Source organism: Mus pahari, chromosome 3, assembly GCF_900095145.1.
Source record: "Mus pahari chromosome 3, PAHARI_EIJ_v1.1, whole genome shotgun sequence".
Classification (NCBI taxonomy): domain Eukaryota; kingdom Metazoa; phylum Chordata; class Mammalia; order Rodentia; family Muridae; genus Mus; species Mus pahari.
Genome location: NC_034592.1, coordinates 146699746 through 146723474, shown reverse-complemented (window position 1 = coordinate 146723474; position 23729 = coordinate 146699746). Strand labels below are relative to the sequence as shown.

Below are 23729 nucleotides of genomic sequence, written 5' to 3'. Positions count from 1 at the left end.
CTGAAACTCTGGCTGTCCTGGAACTCACTTTGTAGACCAGGCTGGCCTCGAACTCAGAAATCTACCTGCCTCTGCCTCCCAAGTGCTGGAAAGACCAGTTTCTTAGTCAGCTACCCAACGAGTGCCAGGCCAGCCAAGGCTAACTAGAGAGAGACCTTCCCCCTAAAAAAGAAAAAAAGAACCCCCCCCCAAAAAAAAACGGATGGGAAGGAACCACGTGTCCCAAAAGGGGCTGAACCAGGAATACATCTTGGTTTCAGCCTCAGTTTATTGAGTTTCTCTAATGGAAGATTGAAGTAAATAAATCACTACTAGTTCACGTGATAGGCAACGAATGCGCTTATCTCCAATCTCCTGGGCTGTTTTGAAACACCCGGAACACTTTCACATATTAGGGAGGTTTGGTGTGTGGCTGACATTCCAAGGCTCCTTCGTAGGGGCGAGGTGTGGGGTAGGTCAGACCTGAGCTGGAATCCAAGCCCCCGGGCTAAAAACCTCAGAGCCTGCCCTGAAGAGTTTGAATTTTAACTTCGCGTGTGACCAGTCTTTCAAGCTTTGGTGGTCAGAGTATCTCTACCTGCCTCTCCTTTCCTCCATCTCCTCATGCCCCCACCCCTAGCTGGATTAGACACACCCAGTTAGGGTTCCTGTCTAGCCCAGGGCGGGCTGGGCTGGTAGCTCTAAGCACAAAAGGTGTTCCTATGTTATGTCTGTGGCTAGAAGCCCAGGTGATCTCATACCCGGCTGCCTGTCTTGTTGGTCACTTGTGCTTGTGTGACCTTAGGAGAAATGAGTTGCCTTTCCGAGCTGTGGTTTCCACCCTCGCCAGAAGGGTCTGCGTCATCCCGAGTGCGTGCATGTTAAGACCTGGCACAGTGTAAACCATGGAGGCCTTGCCGTTGCGGATTTTGAACCCTAGGGAATTTGTAGCGAGGCGTTGGGGGTTGGGACCATGCCCGCCGTCTAGGTCTAGGGCGCTTGGTACAACCATGGAGAAGTCCTCTCTTGGGCTGCCAAGCCAAAGCCACAGGCGCGGGCCCTGTGCGGGGGCTGGAATTCCAGTACCAGCAACCTCACAGCTCCCGATTCCGGAGTCGTGAAGTCATCTGTAAGCAGGACTTAACCCCTAATGGCTCCCCACTCCCACGCGTACCAAGCACTCTGCATCCATTTCCCTGCCCTGGGGGAGAGAGAGGGAATGCCGGCCTGACTTCCTCCCAGCTCCTTTCCCAGAATCTAGTTTCCTGAGCAAGGGGGTGGACAGAGGGCACAGCCTCCTCTCCCCGGAAGCCTGTGGGGGAGAGAAGAGGAGGAAGAGTGGAACAGGAAGCCTGTTCCCTAAGCTCCTCTTCTGACCTCTCCACTCCTGCCACTCAATCTCACGCCTTAGGGGGAAAACGGACATTCCTTCTCCGCTGCATCTCTGTGGTTGGGTGAAGGACATCCTGGGGCTGGCAGACACAGACCTGACCACTCTCTACCTAAGTTTTGTATGGTGTTAGGGTAGTCACTACCTCGTTTCTGGTTTGAATACGCTTTACGAAATTCTGTGAAAAGAACAGGGCCTCCCCAGGTCTGAATGGCTAGTTCATATTCTGAATTTCTAAGCAGGGCTATTCATCCCTTGTAGTTCTGGGGACAAGAGGAGAGGGAGGCCTGGAAAGAGACCAGTGACCCTTGCACCTGGTTGTTTACAAGAACGAGCCTGAGTCCAAAGACTAGTGGGAAAGGCTATGGGCACCTCTGTGCACCCTAGGGCCCTAAAGAAGCTGGGCTAGGAGACCCGGTGTGTGTGTGGGGGGGGGCAAAAGTAAGTGGATTTGATAAGTTTGGGGAGGGGCTTCGTGGATAGTTACCTTTTAAAAGCTGCTTGGTGGGAATTGACCACAGGCTCTGGGGTGGCTAGCTGGGTCTCCTTGGGATGGGAGCTGAGTGACATGGTCTGTGGGAGCAAGGGATCTGTGTGCCCTGCCCCGAGCTGGCAGAAGACTAGACATTTGAGAGAAGTCCGTGAATTCAGGAGTGTGCCTTTGAGTCACCACTTGGTCTCAGCTCTGTGGCTGTCATGGGGTGTGAGTGAACCTGCCCTGCCTGTTTCAGCCCAATCTGACTCAGTTGGGAACCCCAACAGGGCAGGCCCAGAACCAGTAGCCTACTACCTTCCATCTGGAAATCAGCTGCTGTCATAGGACCCCAGCCTGGGCCTGCCTGTGCCCATGGGAACCTCTGCCTCTGAAATCAGGTGGTCCTTCATGCGATTCTGCCTGCCAATTGCCACTTGTACCATCAGAAGAGAATGACTTAGAGCCATTTGTGCAGGGGATGGGGGTGGGTGGGTCTTAGTTGTAAAGTTAACAACTGCTATTATAAGCAGCCTGAGAGATCATAGGTGGCTCAGTAAATGATACCTAGAAATATTAATAACTTGTTACCACTTATATTTTTACTAACCCAGAATGGTGAAGAGAGTTGTATAGGGTTGCACAGTAGGTGGGGGGGGGGGACAGGACCCAAGGCTTTGATCTGGTCCTATAATCCTGATTCACTTTGGTTCTGGGGCAAATCTTGTCTCCGAGATGGTCGGTCGGGAGGAGGAAGATGGGCCTTTGGATCGATCCTGTTTGAAACCACCTCTCTTCCTAGATTCGGGAGACAGAGGTCATCGACCCCCAGGACCTCCTGGAAGGTAGATACTTCTCTGGAGCTCTCCCCGATGACGAAGATGCTGGCGGCTCGGATGACTTTGAGCTCTCGGGTTCCGGAGATCTGGGTATGGGGGTGTGCTTGGGAAGGCTGGGGGGCCCTGGGCTGCAGGGACTCCTGGCGGCAACAGTGGGAGAGGTGGATTTGAGTCGACATTTTTCTACAGTGCTCCCCCCTCCACTTCAAAAGGGGAAACAAAAGTAACATTTTCCCACCCCCAGGGTCTGTGGGGTGAGTTGTAAACAACTTTGAATTTATTCCACTTTTGAGTTTGCAGGCACTAGCCTGAACCTGTCCATTAGGCTCCTCCCTCTGGTGGAGGGTAGAGGGAGCGTGGGGAAGGGCCCAGAGTGTTTTCCGCTTTCCCAACCCCCCCAACCGTTGAAAAGGAAAAGTACTGGCTCCAAAGTGGGGGTGGAGTGGGAGGCGTTGTGTGTGGGCTGAGATATGGAGTGGGGAGCCGGAAGCAAAACCCCTGCTTCAGATGAGACGGGGAGGGAGGGAGGTTTCTTGGGGTGTGACCAGGTATCGGGGCTTTCATGGGGTTTGACTTTGTGGCCTATGGAACAGGCAGCTGCTAAGGGTTCCGCTGGTCTTCAGGGCCTTTGCACAGTCCAGAATTCCAGCGCTGCCTTCTACTTTAGAACCTTGGTTCTTACTATGTAAAACGAGGGTCGGGAGGACTGTGGAGTCAGTTGTGGACCAGACCGAGTTCCAGGTCTTAGCAGTTACCATGCACTCTATATTTTTAGAAGTAAATTTTTGTAAAGTGTATCCCCAGTATACTGTGGTATACTAGGACAGCCTCTACAAAGGGATGCAACCAGGAGGCAAGCTAAACTCTTTGTGTCCTGTGTTTAGCATTACAGTTAACTGCTTCCTTCCCAAAAGTTAATTCCCCCGGGAGCTCGTTCAGATGTAAATTTTAGTTGAAGTGACGCTATCCTCCCGGATAGAGATTAAGCCTAGGGCTGGGCTCTGCCACTGACCTTGCTCTCTTAACTCTTGTTTGAGGCCAGTTCTTCTGGTGTGGCACAAGCTGGTCTTGAACTCGCTTCTGGTGTTCTGGGATTCCCGATGTGTGCCACTTTGTCCAGGAACATTTTGCCTTTTCTAACCAGCTTCCAGACACTGCTGTTTCTTTACCCCCCAAAAGTATGGGCTTTAGTAAGGGTTTAGAAAGCTCAGGAGACACTGGACAGCTTTGTGTATTACCAGGGTACATACTGCTGTGGACGGACCAGATAGATGCCCCAGGAGTGTCACGTTTCAGTATAGGTGACTAAAATGGCTCTCGAGGTGGGACGCCACTAGCTACAGCTGAAGGGGTCGGTTTCAGAACATGACTGTTCACACAGCTGTTGTTCTAATTTTGCAGATGACACGGAGGAGCCCCGACCCTTCCCTGAAGTGATTGTGCCGTTGGTGAGCGCTGCCCTTCCCCCCACCACCACCCTTTTCTCCCTCTTTGCTCTTGTTCTCCAGAGAGAGACAGAAATTACAATCCCGAGAATGCATGATGGGATCTAACTCCGTTTTCTAGGAAGGCCTTTTATTGGGGGTGCTAGGCTCAGTTGGGACAGGCATGGACAGGACAAGCCTGCTCAACTAGGAGAAGATGGTCACCTCCGAGCCCACCGGCACTGTTTCCAAGTCGCACGGGAAACTCTGAGCCCTCAAAGCCTGTCTCCCTGTGTCACCTAACCCATGTGCCATGCATGTTTCCAGCTGCATTCTGTTCCTTTTCGTTAATGGTCATCGATAAATTTCGGTGCCCTAAGTGTAAAACACTCCAACATGCTGGCCGTGCACACTGCCTCAGGAGAGGGTTGCAGGTGAAGAGTTGACATCCTGAGGGGGCATCGCCACGTGACCTGTACTGGCTGCCCCAGCATATACCTGCTGAGGCGTGAAGGCTGCTCCTCCCCCACGCCCTGCCTGTGTTCGTTCCCTTGTGACTCTCCCTGTCATCTTCTAGGGTCCCTTACACCTCGCTTCCTCTTCGAGGTGTGCTCAGTGTCCTCTCCTTTCCTTTCTCTCTCAGGTGCCACTAGATAACCGTATCCCCGAGAATGCACAGCCTGGCATCCGTGTCCCCTCAGAGCCCAAGGAATTGGAAGAGAATGAGGTCATTCCTAAAAGGCCCGACGTGGGGGATGACGTGTCCAACAAAGTGTCCATGTCCAGCACTGCGCAGGGCAGCAACATCTTTGAGAGAACGGAGGTCTTGGCAGGTAAAGCTGAGAAGCAGACAGGCCTGTCTTTAGTCTTTTGGTTTGCATTGGGGCAGCTAAGGGTTTTATCTCCTTTAAGGGGTGGCTGGGACGCATAATCAAGTGCATATCAAAGGCTTGCAAAGAAAAGAAAAGAAATTGTTTCCTTAAGCCCCTTGGGTGTTTTCCAAAGCCCTTTCCCTGACTGAGCTCGCATCCGGAGTTAATTATCTAAGGAAGGGTTAATTTCCCTTGAAAGCTGGGAGGCCCCTGGTGGAATTAGGCTGACTCCCCTTTCACCCTCCTATCTCTTGATAGGCTTATGACCTTGGCCTGGTGCTTTTTGAATAGCCTGCCTCCGTTTATGGCTCTGTGAAATGGGAAGGATGCCCCCCCCCTTCTGTAAAGGGCTGTTCTGTCTGTGTTATCGCCAGAGCTCTGGGGATAGGGTTAGTGTTCCCTAATTAGGACACAGGGTGCTTTTATGTTACAAAATTAGGATATGATCCTTGTCAGGGAATGTGCTGCCTTGCGTGAGGCTGTGGAGGGGCTGTGTCAGGCCTGGATGTGGGACTTGAGTTGGGGGGTCCTCTTCTGGTAGCTCAAGATAAGAGGCGGAGCATCTCCATACCTGGTTGGAGCAAACTTTCCAGTTAGGCAGGCAGCCTGGGAGGACTGGCTGGTGCGGAAGTGGTGGTGCTGCAGGCCCTTGCTAGGTCTTTCTTGTCTCCTGGGAAGCAGCTGGGCCTGAGGAGGCTGAGGTGTAAATATGGAGCTCTGTGCCCATATGTCTTCCTTCAGAATCTCACTGGCCCTGTCTTGCAGACCCGGTGCCAGGGGTCACAATGTGGTCCTGCTTTTGGTCTTGTCAACATTCATCCTTTTTTTTTTTTTTTTTTTTTTCCCTTCACCAGTCTTTGTGTTGGTGGCTGTCAGTGTAAAGGCCCTGGAGCCCATTAGGCCTTGTTTTGAACTTGGTGGAGAAAACTGTTTTGCCGCGCTTCAACTGCAGAGTTCCATTCTCAGCGTAGTTTAGACCTGTCCCCTACAGGTTTTATTCATTCATGTGGAGTTTTAGATCGGTTCATTAGTCTTTTTTGTTTGCGTCTCAAGAAAACCTTGAAAACCAGTCATTCTTCTTATTTGTGGGGAAACTGAGCTCCCCGTTTTGGCTTAGAGAACAAGAAGACAACGAACACCAGGTTATCCCTTTATTCTTCCACCTGGTGGTCACACTAGTGTAAGATCTTTTCCTAGAAATGAGCCATTTTTCTAGGCCCCTGTGGCCTCATCGTTGAAGGGACAGTGGAGTCCAGCTGGAAACATCCCCTTCAGTAGCTTTTAAACAGCACCTAGAAGTTCTGTGACATGTGTGTCCTGTGACTCCTGTGTATTCTTGGAGACCCTCCAGTATCCTGAAGTGGAACCAGGTGACAGAGCCAGGAACATGGCGACCTCCATGTTTGGATCTGGAGCACAGATGGCTTCTGAACCTGTGGCTGGTCCTTGCCCCTGCAGGGTCTCCCAGTACAGATCAAGGGCCTGAAGGGTTAGGGTTAGGGTCTAACTTTTTTTTTCTGGTACCCGCAGCACTTTTGTTCTTGGTTTGTTGGTAGAAAAACTCTTGTTCTTCTGCCTCTCCTGCTCCATTCTCTGTGTAGATGTGTGTAGTGTGTGCAGAGAAATTAATCTTCTTAAGCTGGGTAAAACCAATTAGGAGATTCAATCTGCCACAGGGAGGATTCTGTCCCCGCCCCTAACGGCCATGAGTCACTCAGGCCACCTGGTGTGGACAGACAGATGCTCATCCAAGTGAAGAAGCAGTACCACTGCCTGGCCCCAGCCAGGAGCTCTTCACTGAGCTGGATGGTGAGGGCCACTAAGTACTTTCTGGCGTTCTGGCCCATGTGAGGATGGTGAGGAAAATGAGAAAGCCAGAGGTTTACAGTTCAGGGGGGCTTGAGTGTAGGAGTTGCATTGGGCAGTTGAAGTAGATTTATTTTGGTCTGAAGGGAAAGATAGGAGAAGGTGTTTTGTTCTGTGTTGTATTGAGAGAGGTGAAGAAGCTTGCCTCGTCGGATAAGGTAGCTGGGAAAGGTGCGAGGTTCAAGGAGAAAATCAGTGGGAACCACTGTTGAAGACACGGGAACGCAATTGCCGTGATAATCAGCAATTGTTTGCGCTCTGACAATGTAGACATTAGTGTGTTCTGCATGTTTGTAGAATATGATACCTGCTAGTGGATGGATGCATGGGTCTTGGTGGGACGTATGCACACGGGGAAAGACAGTGTATGCCATGGTAAGGAAGGAAGTGTCTGCATGAGTTGCTGCATCCTGCTGTCCCCCCCTTGTCCGGGGCTTAATGTTAAGCGGTTGCTAGAGAGTCTGCATGATGCATAGAATGAGCTGAGCTTTGGCCTAGGACGCAGATGTGGGATGAAGTGGTGGTGTTGACCTATGGTCCACTGTAGCTGTCATCTTACTGTCTCTCCTCTCAGACAGAAGTTCTGAAGGTCAATGCTAAGGAGGTGTCCTCTTGCTTGGTCTAGGGGGTGTGGTCATCTTGAGATTGACTGGCGGCGGGTGGGCCAAAGAGCTCATGGACCCGGAGCCAGTCTCAATGCTCACCCCTGGCTCTCTCCTACTGCAGCTCTGATCGTGGGAGGCGTGGTAGGCATCCTCTTTGCCGTTTTCCTGATCTTGCTGCTGGTGTACCGCATGAAGAAGAAGGACGAAGGCAGTTACGACTTGGGCAAGAAACCCATCTACAAAAAAGCCCCCACCAATGAGTTCTACGCATGAAGCTTCTTCCTCCCGTGAACGCGCTGCTTGGACTTAATGGGGAGAGGAGTGGGGGGTTGTGGATGGCGGGAGTTGGCAGAGAGCAGCAGGCACCTTAATACTGACTTGTCAGTATCTCTGTCTCTAGTCACCTTTCTGGTGTCAGAAGAGATGAGAGAGAGAGAGAGAGAGAGAGAGAGAGAGAGAGAGAGAGAGAGAGAGAGATCTGTGTCTATTTGTCTGTGTCTCAGTTGCCCTGGCAGAAAAATGGGGTTAAACTTGCCCTTTCTGAAGGCAAGCCTGGAATTGGGTCTTTTGTTGTCGTTCCAAATTTCCAGAATAGAATATAGGACCAGTTTAGATCCTATAGTAAACATGTCCCATCTATGACTGCCTTGGTTATAGAGGCAAGGGGTTATGGTGTGAATCCCAGCTCCCTTCACATGCTGTACACCCTATCCATCTGTCAGGAGCTGGGGCGAGGAGCCAGAACCCTCTGCACCTTGAGATGTGTCCGCTACGAGAGCTTGCTCAATGCTACAGAGTCTCTGTGGCGTACCTGGGGGCATTCTAGGTCCAGTGACTTTTGAAATTCAACCTTAAAAAAAAAAAAAAAATCTAGGGAGGGCGGGGTGAAGTGCTGAAAGCTCATGCTGATTTGTAGAAGATTCGTAAAACTAAGTTTTTTAATGGTTCATTCCTTCATGGGAGCGTCTGCACCTGGGCTAAGAGTGTGGGGGATGTACAGATGTTCTATCTAGAACATTTCCATTGTGACAACTAAGTTTGTGTTTCGTGTGTTTTTTATGTTTTGTTTTTTGAAAATGAGAGAAGAGTTGGAGATATGATTTTTATGATTTTTTTTTTCGTTTTTTACTATTTATAGCTTCAGGCAGGGCTGCTTTTCATCTTTCTTTCTCTACTGTCCCCCACTTTTTTTTTTTTTGAAATGCTCTGTGCCCTTGTTTTTTGACCTTGGCCCTTCCTGAAGTTGCTTTATCTTAAGAAGTAGCTACAGGGTTCTAGCAGTTTCCAGAATATAATGTAGGGGGATAGCGGGATATTTGTGTTCATGTTCTTGTAATATATTATCCTTCCTTGGTTCTAGAAGAATAGATAAATATATTTTTTTAGGCTATAGAATGGTATTACAGGTCCCATGTTGGCTGGATGGTTGCGTGAGTTTTCGTGTGGCTGAAGAGGCTGCTGCGCTCTTCTCTTGCCCTGTTCCTGGTGCCTTCTTGCGAATGAGCTGGAGTGGTTGAGGGTACCTGACTCAAACCCTCGCTGTGCCTTCTGCGGGGGGTGGGGGGGGGGCAGTCAGCAGAGGAGCTCCTGGGTCTGCTTCCTCCAGGCGCTCTAGACACCCAATCCAATACAGTGGCCTCGTGTGGCTGTATACATCCGTTCACTTCAGACTACGTGATTGGAAGTCATTCCTCGGTTGCACTAGCCACACAAAATGCTCAGCCACCATCCACTGAGCACCAAGGGTTAAGCGGGTTTAGCAGGTCATTGCTCAGCTATGCTTGTCTCCCTGGGCAAGGGAAGGGACCAGGAGGAAGGCGATGAGGCCCCAGGGACTCCTGTCATCTGGTACTCTCCCTCTTCTAGAGGAGAGACCTAGTGGCTTAAAAGGCCTGGGGTGGTGGGGAGATCATACCACTCTCTCAACCATACCCTGTTCCTGTAAGGCCCCCATCAACACCTCCATGCAGGGTCCTAGCTGGCTGGGTCCTCTTCTAGCCTTGGTGCCTGCTCCTTTTCTGCACCATTCACACTGTCGTCTGTTACTGATTTTTTTTTTTTTTTTGATAAAAAGATAATAAAACCTGGTACTTTCTAGATTGTTAGCCTGTCCGTTTTATTTTTGGTTTCTCAAAACAGGGTTTCTCGGGGCCTGGTGAGATGGCTCAGCGGTTAAGAGTGCCAATTGCTCTTCCAGAGGTCCGGAGTTCAAATCCCAGCAACCACATGGTGGCTCACAACCATCTGTAATGAAATCTGATGTTCTCTTCTGGAGTGTCTGAAGACAGCTACAGTGTACTTACATATAATAAAACAAACAAACAAACAAACAGGGTTTCTCTGTATAGCCCTGGCAGTCCTGAAACTCATTCTGTAGATTAGGTGAACCTAGAGCTCAAGAGACGTGCCTGCCTCTGCCTTGATTAAAAAGGTGTGCCGTCACACCCAGTGCCATTATAAAGTTTTGGATTTTTTTTAAGCTTTATTTTTATTTTATGTGTATGAGTATTCTACCTGCATGTACACCTGCGTGCCAGAAGAGGGCGTCAGATCTCATTACTGATGGTTATGAGCCACCATGTGGTTTCTGGGAATTGAACACAGGTCCTCCGGAAGAGCAGCCAGTGCTCTTAACCACTGAGCCATCTCTCTAGCCCATTTTAAAGGTTTTGTTTGTTTGTTTGTTTTTTGTTTTAACAAGCCATTCATTTTGTATCCCTTGAACTCAGTGAAGCCAGAGAGCGACTTTTTGGGGTGCCAGACATGGGCACAGACACGAGACAGCAGTAGGGCTTTGGAGGTGGGAAAGACGCCAGAAAATGTGCGCGATGGTCTGGACAGCACATCCTGTCTCTCCCCCATTTTAATTAAGCAACACTAGGTTTAAAAACAAACACAGGCCACAGAATCCCTCAGGCCTTTGGGATGGCTCAGAGTCTAAGAGCACTTGTCACGTCAGCCCGAGGCCTGCCTTGAGTGTGATTCCTGGACACAACGGGAGAGAACTAGCTCCTGACGTCACGCTGCGACCTCCACAAGTGAACTGTGGGGGGGGGGGTCACACACACTTGGACACACATACTACTTAATAAATCAAAAGAGTAAAAAATAACCCTCAGTTGAGTCCCAGTGTGTGTGTAGAAATCATGGTGCTTCTCATAAAAGCCTTAGAGATTGAACACAAACAGACTTGGCCAACTGTCAAGTCTGTACTATGACCAGACGTGGCTGAGAGGAAACAAGGCCCCAGGCTGGCTTTTTTGTGACACAGTTCCTGCATATTTCCTTGTCACCTGCCTGGTCTCTGTGGGCCATGCTATAGTTGTCATACTTGAGAGCCGCCTGTCACCAAGGCTCCCACCTGTCCTTAGCTTATCTCTGCAGAGTGGAGCCTCGATTTGTGGCCCTTTGACCTTGGTGACTTGGGTTTGGCACCATGTTGCCCCATGGGAAGAAGCACCCAGAGGAGTTACTACACAAGCCAGGAACTTAAGTGTTTCGTGGTTGAGCCTGTTAGGGCAGCTGCAGAAAACAGTTGTTAGAAATGGAAATAAAAAAAAAAAAAAAAAAAAAAACTTTATCTGAAAGGTTAAAGAACGTGTCCAAGTGGATAGTTCACCAGTGGCGGAGGTAGGATTTGAATCCACATAGTGAGCCTCTGGATTCTACAGAGAGTTTCCATTGTTCACAGTCCCTTCACTGTGGGGGTGGTCGGCCCTCACAGCACCTCTGAAGCAGTAGATGGTCTCATATCTCTCCAGGGACCCTAAGTTCTGTTCCCTCGAGTCCCTTGGGTGAGTTTCTGGTTCTTGTAATTCACCGGCCTTTCCCGTCGCGTACACTCTGAATGTGTTGGATCTGCTCAGTTGACACAGTAGCCACCGTGGCTCTTTAAAATTTAAAACTAAAAATTGAGTTGCAAAACCTCTTAACTTGATGTTCAACGGCTACGTTGTATAGCTCATGGCTCCAGGATGGTGTGGGCACAGGATGTCCACCGTGTAAGGACTTGAACATGGCTGCTGATACCTGCATTTAGACTTCAGATGCCATCAACCGTTACCTTCCTCTTCCACATTCTGCAGTGGGGAAGGCCAGAGGTTGACTCTGTGCCAAGTGGCACTTCTTTGAGTAAGATATTAGCGTCAAAAATAATGGTTAACTCTTCCTATGGAAACGTCCTTAAATTTAGAGCCTTATAATGACAAACATCTCTCATGGCTCCCATGAGTCAGAAACTCAGGAGCAGCTGAGGTGGACGGCTCTAGAGGCGGAGGTTGGGTCTCACGCAGTCGTCATCCAGATACCGGCTATGTTATAGACACCTGGAGGGCTGACTGGGCAGGAGGCTCTATCTCCAACAGAGAGAGTGCATTCACATGTCTGGAAACTTGGCTCTAGCTGTCTGGCAGGAGGTCTCAGTTGCTCACCTCACGGACGCAGAAATGTGCATCCTCGTGACGTGACGTGGCAGCTGGCTTCCCAGAGTCGGTGATCTGAGAGAGCCAGGTAGAAGCTACAGGACCTTTTAGGTCTTAGCTTCGGAAGCCACAAACTTTCCCTTGCATAACGTCTCGTCAGTCAGTCAGTCAGGCATACAGGTCTGTCCTGTTGACGACCACAGAAAACAGCGCAAAGGCAGGAAGGCTAGGAGAGGCAAGGCTGACTGGAAGCCCTGCTAGTCACACTTCCTGATGGACCAAATATCTGAGGGAAAGGCATGGGGATACATTTTGACTTGAAGCAGTCTGTCCTTATCTGACTCTTGTGTTTCTGGGCCCTCGATGAAACAAAAACACGGCACAAAGGCGTGTTGGGGCAAAGTTACTCGCCTCATGGTATGCAGTAAGCAGGGAGGGACAAGGAATCGGGGACAAGTGTAACTAATTTTTAGGGCACACCTGTGGTAACCTTCCTCAAACTAGGCCGCACCTCTCCTGTGCACCACCTCCCAAGGATGCTATATTATCGATTCATCAACGAAGGCGTTAATCCAGTCATTTCTCCCAAACTCTTGGCAACCAAGTCTTTTAATCCTCAGGGAAGTGGGCACTTCATATCCAAATCAAAATAGAAACCATCCCACAGGTTGTGACTGTACACTTTGTCACCTGTCAATCCGACGCTGGGGTTAAGTTGTCTGGCAGGCTAACACTGATGTCATTTCTGAGAAGTGAACAGGATGATAGTATTGATCCACTCTTACCCCATGATCTGCTGAACTCCAGAAACCGTTGGAGCACTGACCCCTTGTCTTAGTCAGGGTTTCTATTCCTGCACAAACATCATGACCAAGAAGCAAGTTGGGGAGGAAAGAGTTTCTTCGGCTTACAGTTCCACACTGCTGTTCATCACCAGAGGAAGTCAATGGAACTCAAGCAGATCGGGAAGCAGGAGCTGATGCAGAGGCCATGGAGGGATGTTACTTACTGGCTTGCTTCCCCTGGCTTGCTCAGCTTGCTTTCTTATAGAACCCAAGACTACCAGCCCAGAGATGGCACCACCCACAATGAGCCCTCCCCACTTGATCACTAATTGAGAAAAATACCTTACAGCTGGATCTCATGGAGGCATTTCCTCAAGGGAGGCTCCTTTCTCTGTGATAACTCCAGCCTGTGCCAAGCTGACACACAAAACCAGCCAGTAAACTCCTTCACCGGGCAGCTTATTACAGAGGCATGGAAAGGCTTATGCACCAACCCAGTATCTCCTGTCAGTGTTTGTTATGATGCATCGAGAAAGATGTCCACAAGGGTTCTTCCCTCCTCCGTGACATACACACCTTTTCTATCTCCCCCATCTTTCTCACTCTCTTAAATATTTATTATTTTATGATCAAAACGTTTTTTTAAAGATGTATTTTATTCATATGAGTACACCATCACTGTCTTCAGTCACACCAGGGAGGGCATTGGATCCCATGACAGATGCTTGTGAGCCACCATGTGGTTGCTGGGAATTGAACTCAGGACCTTTGGAAGAGCAGTCAGTGCTTTTAACCACTGAGCCATCTCTCCAGCCCTAAAACTTTTTTTTTTTAATGTCACGCATTGGTGTTTTGCCTACATGTATGTGTGCGTGAGGGTGTCAGATCCCAGGGACTGGAGTTACAGACACTTGTGAGCTGCCAGGTTGGTGCTGGGGACTGAATGCTGGTGCTCTAGAATAGCAGCCAGTGCTCTTGACTGCTAAGCCATCTATCTCCCCAGATAAAAAACTTAACTTTTATTAAGTTGTGTGTGTGTGTGTGTGTGTGTGTGTGTGTGTGTGTATGGGACTGTAAGTGAGTATGTATGCATGAGCGTTAGTACGTCTGAAGGCCTGAGACGTTGTATTCCCCAGAATTGGAATGACTGAGCTATGTGAAGTAAATACTGGCCATGGAGCCTGCGTCCTCTGCAGGAGCAGCTGGTGCTCTCTAACCACTGAGCCATCTCTCCAGGCCCCTCACGCTCTTCTCTTGATGTGGGTAGGGTTAACATATTATGTACGGTGCAGCTGGGTTTATGACAGGTTACATTACGTAACACATGTACAAGGATGTTGCAGATGTGTTAATGGCCACAATTAGTTGATTCATGAGTTAGCAAAAAAAAAAAAAAAAAGAAAAAAAGAAAAAAAGAAAAAGAATCCTTGTGGATCTGACTTAGTCAGTTGTCCTCTCAAAGCAAGGTGCCTTGAGTTCAGTCGCTTCAAGAGATTAAATTTGCAAACGGTCAGCGGGGCATGGTGGCACACGCCTTTAATACCAGCACTCGGGAGGCAGAAGCAGGCGGATTTCTGAGTTCGAGGCCAGCCTGGTCTACAAAGTGAGTTCCAGGACAGCCGGGGCTACACAGAGAAACCCTGTCTCGAAAAACCTAAAAAAAAAAAAAAAAATTGCAACCGGTCACGTGAACATAGAGCAGGAGTCCTGGGAAACCCTGAGCAGACCAGCTAGGCTGCACTTGGACTCCATGGAAACGTCAGACAATGTATATGTGTTGTCGTAAGCTGATACTTTGTGGTGATTTGTTAGGTAACAGACACCAGCACAGAGAGGCTCTTTACCTCCTGTGGGCTATTGTTTTCCCCAGCTGGCAAAGAGAATATTCTTTACTTTGAAAGGTGTTTGTGTCGGCCAATCATGCCAACCACAGGGGTACATGCCTTTGATCCTAGCACTGGAAAGGCAGGGGAGGGGTCAATCTCTAAGTGTTCCTGACCAGCCTGGGCTATGTACTAAGATCCTACCTCCACCTCCCCACCCATAAACAAACAAAAACTAAGAGCAGTGGCTGCAGCTAGCCCATAGGTCGTGTGGAAAAGTCTTCTCCTACACTGATTATTTTATTCTTCGTGCCTCTTTATGAAGCGGAACCTAAGGTGCAGAAATCTTAAGTAACCCGAGGCCGCTGAACTCACCTAGTGGACACACATGGCTCTGACCCTGGATCCAGCTACGATTAGAACAGCTTTCCTGCATCTTAAGGCACCTGTGAAAATGTGGGTGCAAGGGCAGAGTATGGATTAAACACATACAGTGTCTCTGAACTGGGCAAAACTGTGTGCAGAACACCCAGTTGCACTACCAGCCAAAGTCAGGGAGAAAGGGCTCCAGGATGAACTCGGTGGGAGGGGCTTCACCTCAGCCCCCCCCCTTTATTTTGACAAGGTTTCACTTAGCTCAGCCTGACCTTTAACTCAAGATGACCTTGAATATTTTTGTCCATTTGTGGGGTTTTGTTTTTGTTGTTGCTGTTTATTGATACAGGTTTCTCTGTGTAGCCCTAGCTGTCTTGGAACTAGCTCTGTAGACCAGGCTGGCCTGGAACTCAGAGATCCACTTGCTTCTGCCTCCTAAATGCTGGAACTAAAGTCATGAGCCACCACTGCCGGGTGATCTTGACTTTCTAATACCCCTAATTCTACCTCCTGAGTGCTAGGATTACAGGCACATGCCATCATGCCTGTTTTATGCAGATGGGGACCTGCACCTGACTGTGTGCAAGCTAGGCAATTACTCTACCAAGTGAGTTACATCTCCAGTCCCTGCCAGAATTCTCTTTAGCTGGGGTTAATCCATGAACTTGATGGCGCAAGGCTCTGCCTTCCCCAGAACTTTGCTTGCACCCCATCCCCCAACCACCCCAGCAAGCAGCCAGCTGCAACAGGTGTTTGCCATTTCACCCATTCAGAGTATTATTGTATCACCATTAACCTTACTTTGTCCCTTGGGGTTTGGAACAGAGCCAAACTTGGCTAAGGTGGGGGGGGAGGGAGGGAGGGAGGGAGGGAGAGAGAGAGAGAGAGAGAGAGAGAGAGAGAGAGAGAGAGAGAGAGAGAGATATTTCACTTCGCCTTTTTTTCTTTCTTGACATCTTCATGGTCTGTGCTCCCAGCCATCCGTACCCTTCCGAGGAACAGAAATGTCTTAAAATTGCACCATGTTATTTTAACTAATTTCTCTTTGTAGAAAACCTCACTTAACAGAAATAGACGTCAGAGGACCCAAGGTCCATGCTTAAACCACAGCCTTTCTTGGTGACAGGATTTCTAACTCATGAGAGATAGGGACAGACTGGCATCTTTGGTTTTGTTTGGCACCCCCTCACCCTGGTCTCCCTCACCCTGTCCCACCTCACCTTATCCTCCCTGCAGGACACATGTTCCCGCTGTAGCCTAGTGTGTTATGGTAGCTAGGAGAACCTCAGAGCCTGGACTGTGTGTCAGTCAGGGGTGCAGGACTTAAAGCAAGGACAGGTTGTGTCATCAACCTGCTATGAGCTTTGCCTCTCCTTGCTTGGAGCCTCAGTTTACCCAGAATGTGTCCTAGGGTGGTGATTCCCAGCTTTTCACTTTTTGTTGACATCATACAGGAGCATTTGACAAAAGTCCAGATGCCCAAGATTCTCTACACAGATTTCAGCCTATTTGCTTTTCCTTTTTCTTTTTGGCAAGGTCACTCTGACTATCCTGGAACTCATTACGTGGACCAGGCTGGCCTTGGACTCAGAGAGATCTGTCTGCCTCTGCCTTCAGAGCGCTGGGATGGATTGCGTTTATCGCCACGCCTACTAAAGATAGCTAACTTTTACAACTACCTTGCTGAGTCTAGTGAGGTAAGCCCACAGGAGGGCTTTAGGAACTGTAAATTTCTTGGAGCTATGTGGAACTGAGTAAGCACACCTCCAAAGAACCCCAAGGCTGTGGTAGATTGTCTTGAAGGATTCCAATTGCTTTTTTAAAAAACAAAACAAAACAAAACAAAACAAACAAAAAACCCCAGCCCCGTTTATGTTTATGAGGGAACAGTGCCACCTGGTGGTTTTCTTTGCACTTGCAAGCCATTATCTGGCAAAGCAATGGAATTCCTTAAGCAAGGAGATAGAGAGATGAACGAACAAAAAGTACATGGTAAACTCATTTTCATATGAACCTCACTGCCTAGTGGTGGCAACTCATACAGGAGGCAGAATAGAAAGTGAAAACCTGTGGCCAGGGCTGGCTTCATGGATCTGTAAAGCCTTTAGAATAGATCTGGCCGGAGTTCACCATCTGATTGAAATTACTGGTGAGATTTGAATAAGGGGCTCGTGGATTTTCACTTTACCCTGGAAAACTGGGAAATCCTGTGGCATTCTCCTGGGTCTGGGAGGCAGAGTAGTCGTGTGGTATGAGGGGGAGCCGTGGAAGAAGAGATAGGGTCCCCAAGAGATGGGATTGCGAGTTGGAGAGGCAGATAGAAGAGTCAATGGCAGGAAGAAGATGGAGAGGGAAGGGTTTGACGCCGGCTGACTCAGACCCTGGTCAAGAAATCCTTCACAGATAAGCCCTGCTGCTGGAACTCAAAATAGGGCGAAGTTGGAATTCTGGGCTCAGACGCTTAGGTGGGGCCATTGGTCTCCCGAGAGGTAAAGAGGACAGCAGGATGCATGCCTGGCCTTGGGATGCAGGAGAGAAATCCCAGAGGGCAACTGAAAGGTCCCCTCGAGGTACAGCATGGTCCCTTTCTTTGCTTCCTTCTTGTGTCAATGTCACCATGGAATGATGACACAAACGACGTGAGGCAGGGTACTTCATGTCGGGGACACAGCTCATCAGAAATGTGCCCTGCACTGTTCAGCCAAGATTCACTGTCTAGGGCCACAGGGACAAGCTTCTTCCATGCCTTTTGTGGTAAGTTTCAGCTTGACGATAGCAGACGACAGAAATCAATGAAGAAAGCAACCCAGAAAAAAAAAAATCAGTGGAAAGTCTATGAAGTCTTTTTGTTTGTTTGAGACAGGGTTTCTCTGTGTAGCCCTGGCTGTCCTGGAACTCACTCTGTAGATCAGGCTGGCCTCGAACCCAGAGACTGGCCTGCACCTGTCCCCTGAACACTGGGATCAAAGGTGTGCGCCACCACTGCCCTTTCACTCTATGGAGTCTTATGAACAAATTTATTGCTGGTTTCATAGGGGACTTTCCGCATTTGGGGGCCAGGTGGGGGTGGGAGGGGGTTACAGGAAATGAACTCTTCTCCCCGGGTTAAGGTAAGTTCCAGATCATTAGAGCTTTGAACCCACATTTCAGATGAAATGTGGCATGTTCAGGGTGTTATGGCTGTAGATCGACCTCATATTTCAAATCAGATCTTCCTACCAGGCAAGACCAGAGACTGACATCCATTCTACCAGGCAAGACCAGAGACTGACATCCATTCTACCNCTACCAGGCAAGACCAGAGACTGACATCCATTCTACCAGGCAAGACCAGAGACTGACATCCATTCTACCTACGTCTTTGGTTTTCATAGCCCAAGCTAGGATCCTGGCAGTTTCCTTTTCCTTCTAAGCATAGAGTAAGCAGGGAAAGGCTGACCAGAGAAGCCAGGCGTGGTGGTGCACGCCTTTAATCCCAGCACTTAGGAGGCAGAGGCAGGCGGATTTCTGAGTTCGAGGCCAACCTGGTCTACAGAGTGAGTTCCAGGACAGCCAGGGCTACACAGAGAAACCCTGTCTCTAAAAACAAACAAACAAACAAACAAACAAACAAACAAACAAAAACCCAAAAAAAACAAAAAACAACCCCCCCCAAAACAACAAACAAACAAAGACCAGAGATGGGGTGTAGTTCCAGCATGGATCCCAAATTCAGAGGCTCATTCCTCAGTTCTATCATTGATCTGTTGTCTCATGACTTCTGTCTGCCTTGTCCTGGGAAAGATATGGTCTGAAGAGGCCTTATGTTTTGTCTCTGACGCTGCAGTGTTTTCTTGTTCCGTGTGGCGATTTGAATATGCTTGGCCAAGGGAGTGGCACTGTGAGGAGGTGTGGTCTTGTTCAAGTAGGTGTGTCACTGTGGGTGTGGCCTTTAAGACCCTCATCCTAGCTGTCTGGAAGCCAGTCTTCTCCTAGCAGCCTTCAGATGAAGATGTAGAACTCTCAGCTCCACCTGCACCGTGCCTGCCTGGATGCTGCCATGCTCACACCTTGATGGTAATGGACTGAACCTCTGAACCTGTAAGCCAGCCCTTGTTAAATGTTATTGTTATAAGAGTTGCCTTGGTCATGGTGTCTGTTCACAGCAGTAAAACACTAACTGTTCACAGCAGTAAAACACTAACTAACTAAGACGCTTGGCATGGGGGAATAGCTAGTTGCTGGCTGCCAGGGTGGCCAGGTAGCCTCTAAGCTTAGGGTATCTGCTGCCTTGGAACCCCATTTCTTCTCCACAGAGAGTCATAAAGGTGCCAGCTCCATCAGACTCTGACTTGGACAGAATCCGGGGAGCATTCAGCCCCCTCCCTTACCCCTTGCCATCCCTGTCCCCAGCACAGTGTTTCCCAGTCACCTGTACCCGGAAACAGGAGGATCTTTTAGCCTTAGGCTCTTCCTTTTGGTCCTGAAGGAGAAGTGGCCTTGGGACAGTGAAGAGAGCTGTCCTAGGCCTTTGCCTGACACTAACGACATGGGATAGTGATCAGAGACCAAACCCAGGCAAGGGTGCCATAGGAAGTGTCACCACGGTCAGATAGACACCTAGCTCTAAGAGGGATCTCATGGGATCCAGGACCCTAGACATTCTAGTCTTACTTTAAGCAACTTGTTTTCAAATGGGGACACAGGTGTCTGGAGAGCAAATCCCCTAGGCCTGGATCCTCAGAACTGGCCACCGACCCAGGAAGAGCCAAAAAGAGACAAAGGCAGAAGAATACATCTATCAGGTTACAAAAACAGGAAGCACACCACGCAGTGAAGACATTAGAATATCACTCATGATTGATGACAGTTACTGAGGACAGCGAGTGGCCTGAGGTCAGGTGAGGTACCTCTCTCCTTCCTGCTCTTTTCCCCTGAGGGACAGCTGTGGGACTGGAGTCAGCCTCAGTGGCACTGCCTAGGTGGGGCAGAAGAGATGGAAGTTGGTGCGTGTGAACGCGTGGTGGATGCTCTCCAGGAGCGTGTCCGCATCAGGGGCAGGCTCTTGGGCATTGGGCAGCCGCGGCCGCGCGCTGTATTCCGGGGTGTAGGTGAAGGAGAAGGGGCTGGGGTAGAAGAGCGCATCTGCGCGCAGCAAGCTCACGGGCACGGTGATGGGGGTGCGGAGCCAACGCCAGTCGCTGCCGAAGGCCGCCACGTCTGGCACCACGCACACCAAGGAACGAGGGCTCCTGTGGACGGGGCATGGAGGATGAAGCCAATCATAAACATTCCAGTGTCTGGATCCCATGGCCCAAGGTGTCCCCACCGCCTATCCCCACCGCCTATCTGTACCTGTACATGGTTTCTGCCTCCACGTCTCCGAACCACACCTTGAGCCCAGCGTGGAAATTCTCTCCGTGCAGCTCCAGCGTGGCCACATCACCTCCACCGCTCAGCTGGGGGCGGTGAATGGGACCAGATGTAGGTGACGAAGGAGTGGTGATGGTGGTGGGTTAGAAGGAGACTCCTGCCTTTCCTCCACAGCCTCCCCATCCCCAGAGCAGATAGGCAGGCAGGCAGGCAGGCAGGGAGGGCCGCACACTACCCCGCAGATTCACCTCCAGAGTGCTGATGAGAGGCACCGGAGTGACCGGCTCCCGAGTACAGGCCAGGCTGGTGCTGAAGGAGAACTCCACCGACTCGGTGCCAATGATGGTCCAGCAAGAGCTGTCGTTGAGCAGCGCCCTGTTGGCCTCCTTGGGGCAGAGGGAAGCCTGGCAGGAAGTCCAAGGGATGGAACTGAAGCTTCGTTAGTGGCCCCACCTTATCAAGTTTTCCTTCTAAGTTTCCCAGTTTATCTGCCTCAGGGAGCTTGGGTGAGATCCGTACACTTGTATGGGCTATGTATGTATGCGTGTACACATAGGCGTGTATGTGTGTATGCATATATGTACATACATAAAACCAAAGGTCTTTTTTAGAAAAAATATTTTTTATTTGTAGTATGCCTCTGTGTGTGTGTGTGTGTGTGTGTGTGTGTGTGTGTGTGTGCAGGTGTGGAGGCCAGAGGTGGCTATCAATTGAGGTGTCTTTTTCAGTTACTCCCGATCTTATTTTTTTTGAGGCAGAGTCTCTTACTGAACCAGAGGTTGGCCTATCTGGATATACCGAGAGGCTAAGCTTAGAACGCTCTGGGTCTCTCCTGCCTTTGCCTCCCAGGTGCTGGGATTACAAGCTTGGGGCACCATACTCAATTTTTCAGAATAGATGTGAGTTCTAGTGTATTGGATTCAGATGCCAGAATTGGCAAGTAGGTGCTTTACCAACTAGCCATTTCCCCGACCCCAAGATTTTAACATTCTCTTAGAGTATAAACTAAATCTTTGAACCAGCTTAGTTTCTAATAAACTAGTTTTCTTAAGTCGTTCTTGGTTGGCATTGGGAACTCCGCCTAGAATTCTGCACATGCTCAGCAAGCACTTTGCCAGTGAGTGGAATCTCCACTTCACTCTTTCAGACAAGGTCTCACGAAATTGCTCCGGCTGGTCTTGAACTCACTCTAGCACAACAGGCTTTGAACACTCTGCCCTTCCACCCCAGCCTCACAAATAGGGTTACAACCCACATCACCAGGTTCCTCTATGCAAAAAATATTTTTATTCACATGCCTGTGTGTGTGTGTGTGTGTGTGTGTGTGAGAGAGAGAGAGAGAGAGAGAGAGAGAGAGAGAGAGAGAGAGAGAGAGAACATGTGTGCCACGTGTGCAGGTGCCAGCACAGGCCACAGGGGAGTGCCAGATTTCCTGGAACTGGAATCACAGAGAGTCGTGAGCTCCCTGCCATGGGTGCTGGGGCCAAAGAAAGAGCTGCAGATACTCTTTAGCCACTGAGCTGTCTTTCCAGCCACATCCTCTATCCTTTAACATCATCTAATTCTGTGCCTTAAGCAGGGGGTGGTGGAGCACACCTTCAAACCCAGCACTTGGGAGGCAGAGGCAGGCAGATCTCTGTGAGTTCGAGGCCAGCCTGATCTACAGAGGGAGTTCCAGGATAGCCAGGGCTACACAGAAAAACCCCGACTCCAAAAAACCAAAGCAAACCTTCTCTGCCTTGACATTCTACAGCGTTAGCTGGGACTAGTGGTGCATATGCCAGCACTTGGTAGGTGGAGGCAGGGGGATTATGACCTCAAGGTCAGTCTTTGAATAAAACCTTCCTCAAATAAACACAAAACCAAAAATCATTATAATACTTTCTGTGAGGAAATATTATTCAATAATCATTTTTCTTTCCTTCTCTCTCCTCTCCTCTCCCCGCTTTCTCTTTCTTTTTCTTTTCTTTCTTTCTTTTTCTTTTCTTTTGTCTTTTTCTTTTTCTTTTCTTTTCTTTCTTTCTTTTTCTTTTTTTTTTTTTGAGACAGGGTTTCTCTGTGTAGCCCTGTCTGTCCTGGAACTCGCTCTATAGACCAGGCTGGCCTCGAACTCAGAAATCCGCCTGCCTCTGCCTCTGCCTTCCCAGTGTTGGAATTACAAGCATGTGCCACCTGACTATAATTATTGTTTTCTATATTTTTTATTATTTTATTTACTAACATTCCAGAATAATATTTTGGGAGGAATATTACTTAATAATTATTGTTTTCCACACTGATTTCGTGCCTTGACATCCTGTAACTGTGTTCAACATTATCCAACACTATTTTCTGCTATGATTTTCTTTTTATCCTGCAGTTTTTATTTATGTAAATGTGGGTTTATGCCATACATGTGTGACATTCAGAGGACAGAAAGAGGTGTCAGATCCCCTAAAGCTGGAGCTACAGGCGGCTGTGAAGTTGTGGGCCACCGTGTGGGTGCTAGGAATTAAACTTGGAACTTGAAAGAGCAACAAACGCTCTTAATTACCGAGCCATCTCCAGTCTCTATATTCTGCAATTTGGTATTCCCAATGTCTTAAAGCCCCTGGGCAGGAATATTGTTTAATAATAGTAATTACATCATTTTTCTGCATTCTATGACTTCTAATCCTCCAGGGGGCAGCACTGTCCCCTTAAGAAGCAGCCTTTGTGGAGAAGAGCTTATATTCTATGGCTGTGCTCCGCCTGGGCTGCTTGGTAGTCTCTGCTTCTCACCTGGAATCGCACCACCTTCTCTGTGGCAAGGCATAAGTAGGTGCCAGCCCCTCCTGGGGTGTCACCTGGAAACTGGAAGGCACACTTGTGCAGCTGGGATATGGGTTCGTCCACGTCAAGGAGGGCACACTGCTTGGCCACTTTTCGGATGATCTGTGGCAGAAGGGTGAGGGGCGGCGGGTTGGGGGGGCGGTGAGTTGGGGGGGCGGTGAGGTAGCAGGGTGGGTGGGGGACGGTCCCTAGAGGCCCCTCACCCAGCCAGGCAGCTCTATACCCTGATAGCAGTGAGGTCCCATACCATAGGCGGCAGTGTGATGCCCGTGACAGTGCAGACGAGCTGCACCAGGGAGCCATAGCGGATGTAACCTTCCTGGGGTGGGAAGTCCCCTTGGGAACAGTGCTCATCAGCTGGAGATGAGAGAAAGAAAGGAAGAAAGGAACAAAGGTTCATTACTTCTCAAACCCTATCTCTTCACCCCTGTCTTTAACGCACACTGCAGCTAGCCATGAGAAAGGAAGCTAAGAACAAGGTTCTAATCCTGGAGAAATAGTCTGTGCTCATCCCAACAAAGGTGTGCTCCCCGGGGCAGCCACTTATTGGCTGAAGGAGAAAGGGCACAGCTAGTCACTGGGATCAGAAGAGATCTGATTCCTACTGACTCACTAGGGCCAAGGCAAGCCTTCACCCTCCTCCCCAAAGGCAAGCCTTCACCCTCCTCCCCAAGGGCAAGCCTTCACCCTCCTCCCCAAAGGCAAGCCTTCACCC

At 49.4% G+C, this 23729-nt stretch overlaps 2 protein-coding genes across 2 annotated transcripts in view; one reads left to right on the top strand and one right to left on the bottom strand.

Annotated features, from left to right (window-relative positions):
• Nucleotides 1-9554, top strand: part of Sdc4 (syndecan 4) — a 19103-nt gene extending 9549 nt beyond the window's left edge. The window contains exons 2-5 of the mRNA XM_021194082.2: nt 2644-2770; nt 4082-4128; nt 4748-4937; nt 7569-9554. Coding sequence (XP_021049741.1) covers nt 2644-2770; nt 4082-4128; nt 4748-4937; nt 7569-7720 — 516 coding nt within the window. The 3' untranslated portion in view covers nt 7721-9554. The remainder of the gene's footprint in view (nt 1-2643; nt 2771-4081; nt 4129-4747; nt 4938-7568) is intronic.
• A 9456-nt stretch (nt 9555-19010) lies between these two features.
• The window catches only part of Rbpjl (recombination signal binding protein for immunoglobulin kappa J region like), a 12274-nt gene continuing 7555 nt past the window's right edge, over nt 19011-23729 (bottom strand). Inside the window, exons 8-12 of the mRNA XM_021192840.1 lie at nt 23262-23371; nt 22964-23116; nt 20452-20607; nt 20186-20289; nt 19011-20082 (exon numbers count right to left, since the gene is read on the bottom strand). Of these exons, the coding sequence (XP_021048499.1) occupies nt 19809-20082; nt 20186-20289; nt 20452-20607; nt 22964-23116; nt 23262-23371 (797 nt within the window). The 3' untranslated portion in view covers nt 19011-19808. The remainder of the gene's footprint in view (nt 20083-20185; nt 20290-20451; nt 20608-22963; nt 23117-23261; nt 23372-23729) is intronic.